At 41.3% G+C, this 2,998-nt stretch overlaps 1 protein-coding gene across 1 annotated transcript; it reads right to left on the reverse strand.

Annotated features, from left to right (window-relative positions):
- Positions 1-259: 259 nt before the first annotated feature.
- On the reverse strand, positions 260-1,308 carry LOC131243379 (LOB domain-containing protein 1-like). Its single transcript, XM_058242705.1, has 2 exons — positions 977-1,308; positions 260-774 (listed from the first exon to the last, which is right to left on the reverse strand). The coding sequence occupies exons 1-2, from the start codon at positions 1,238-1,240 to the stop codon at positions 427-429; spliced, it is 612 nt and encodes a 203-aa protein (XP_058098688.1). The 5' UTR covers positions 1,241-1,308; the 3' UTR covers positions 260-426.
- Between the last annotated feature and the right edge of the window lie 1,690 nt (positions 1,309-2,998).

The following is a 2,998-nucleotide window of genomic DNA, read 5'->3' on the forward strand; positions in this document are numbered from 1 at the left end:
AAGTTTTGGATCTGCCTAATTTTTTAGGTTCATGTGTAACATGAGCAGGAAAAATGGATTGATGGGTTGAATTTCTCAAAAACATCATGGTGGGCCCGACCAAGCTTGGAACTGATGGAATTTCCTGTTGTAGGGGGTCGAAATTAATGTGCGTCCTTATTTTAGTAGGTGGCACCAATGGTGCAATACGCGTTCAAAAGCACATCTTTACGTCAGCTTATCAATTTCAAGAAGAGAGAGAGAGAGAGAGAGAGAGAGAGAGAGAGAGATCCAATGCAGCGATTTCATATTAGCTATGTTGAAAGCTCTTTGAGATTTAGTAATCAGCATCCTTAGTAACTTGCAGTAACTTATATATTAAAGAAAAAGGGGGAAGAAGAAGAAGAAATTAGTTATATTTGTCTCTGCCAATCCACAGAACTACTTTCATGTCCACAGCGGTTCCCACACGTGGCCAAGATTGCTGCTGTCTTCAGGGAAACTGCCGTTATTAGCCTGGAAGATTTGAGGATTATTGGCCAAGTAGGAGTCCACCAACGGTTGGGATTGAGAGTGAGCCATCTCCATGTAAATGATGGCCACAAGATTAGCCTGTTGGGTCTGCATGTTGATCAGCTCTGCTTGCGCCTTGGCTAGTTGCGTCTGAAGCTCGCTTACTTGTTTCTGGAGCTGGCAAATCGCTCCTGCACATCCATACACCGGATCTCTAATACGAGCATTCGCTTCATACACCATACTGCTTACTGCATCTGCTCTCTGACTTTCTGGGAGTTCCTGTATATCAAAACCCATTATATACTTGCATTTAATAATTGCATTGTCCATTTAAATTTCTTAATTCAGAGTTTCTTGCGCATTGTCGGTTCTATCAAGTGCACAAACTTCCCAAATTTAACTAACAATATAAGATATGGTGGAGATAGTTGAATGAATGTGATTTCTTTCTATGTATTATCACATATTAAAAATGAATTACCTGCAAGAACTTGATGATGTTGCTGGCACCAAACACCCTATGAGCAGTGGTGAACTTGAGTGGTTCCGTTGGCGGGAAATAAGGTGCCAGAACGCATTTTTCGACACATCTTCGGCGAAGGATTTTGCATGCGGCGCAAGGGCTGACTACAACAGATGGGGGAGAATGGATAGGAAGAGGGGGAGAGGATGAAGGAGAAGGAGATGGAGATAGAGAAAAAGAACCGGTTGTTGTTGTTGTTGTAGTGGTTTCGTTTGGATCCATTTTTAGGTGTGGGTTTGGTGAGAGAAGATAGAAAAATGGAGGGAGGGAAGAAGAGTGAAATGGCTAGGACTTGTGTCGGCTAGAGTTGGGGTTAATACCCATATATATAGAAGTGGGTAGCGCCCACTTATGGCGTCGTCTCATAGAAAGGTGATGTCAGCATGGAAATTCGCCTCTCTCCAGCGGTGAAATTCTTTTTACTAGTTTCTTCGGTCCACAGTCCACACATGTGCACACATAAGCTTTGCAGGCAGCATAAATTCAAATACTATGGGTGGGTGGGCCACATCGTGGATTGGACATAAGAGAAAGATAATAGACTACCACACAGACACAAAAGAAAAGAAAAATGCCCGCGTTGTACGAGGACACTTTGTGAGAAACGCGTAAGATCTTGTACTTGAGAGGGAAACAACTGTTGAAAACGGCTGCTAATATATCTCGTGAGATAAGGAACAAAAGTAAGTAAATATCCTTATCAAGGAGAAGCTTGTTATAAAATATTGATTTTCTAAAAGTATTTTTAATATAAAATAATATATATAATATATAAAAAAGTATTTGAAAAAGACCTTTTTGTGGGTTTTGGGAATAGTCCCACATTTGAAAATAATAGAAGAAAAAGTGGTTTAAATGAAAGTGTTGGAGTACTATAATATTTGCTTACCTAGTCCAAGGACCATTGGACTTGTGTGTTTCAGTACTTACGGGCTCGGGCACGGTGCGAGGGCATGGGCATGTGAGGCAGTGTAGCTGTAGAGGCGCTAGTGGCGCACTTTGCACTTCGCATATGTGCGATTAGTTAGCTAAGGTGAGTAGCTGATTGGAAGGGGAGACCAGAGGAATGAGAGAGAGGTCTTCCAGTATATATAGAGAGGCTGAAAAGAACTGTTATAACAAAAACTGTAACAGTTGTGCCATTAGTGCAGGGTCCAGCTGTAACAGCTGCATGGCTAGCCCAACAGTTAGAAAACAGCTAGCTGCTGTCTCACAACAGTCAGCATGCGGCAGCTTAATGGCCCATGTACAACAGTCAGAAAATTACCATAAAACGGCTAGTTTTCTCCAACGGCCAGAAAATGATCATGGGATTTATTTCCCTGGATCATAACCCCCAGCCACCACAACCTATATAAACAACGCCTGGATGGGTTTCCAAACCATCTCAACTCACTCCAGCATTCCCATACAAACCAAAGCATCTTCTCTCTTACAGACCAAATTATCAGCAGTATAGCAAGGTTAACCAGATCCATTGCTTGAAGAACATACCAACGGTGTGGTCTAGAATGGTTCAACTGAACCAGTGGCTGAAGAACTGACCAGTGCAATGGTCTAAATCACAACTTATCTTCTCTTTTTCTCTTTCAGAATTTTCTTTATTGTATTTCTGTCAGACTGAGTGTAACAGTGTTCCATTTGGTGGGCCTTCGTGTTTGCTAAATGCAGACCCACACCAGGCTTGTTATATCCTAGAAGGGTTTGCCTGTAACCTATCAGCATACTCAATTAACTTGAGTAGGGGAAAATAACGCTTTAAAGACGGCGTCCCAGACGTGCTTCAGTCTGTCCTTATTTAAGCTAATTTTATTTTCGGTTTCCGCATTATACAGAATTAATATATATCTATATAATTTCTAACAATATTCTTAAAGCGTTATTTGATGGAAGCCAACAGTGTTTCATCCATCAAGTTAATGAATCAGGACTTGATACGTCTTGATCGGTTCAATAGAACCAATTTTACGAGATGACAAG

This window comes from Magnolia sinica, chromosome 4 (genome assembly GCF_029962835.1).
Source record: "Magnolia sinica isolate HGM2019 chromosome 4, MsV1, whole genome shotgun sequence".
Lineage (NCBI taxonomy): Eukaryota > Viridiplantae > Streptophyta > Magnoliopsida > Magnoliales > Magnoliaceae > Magnolia > Magnolia sinica.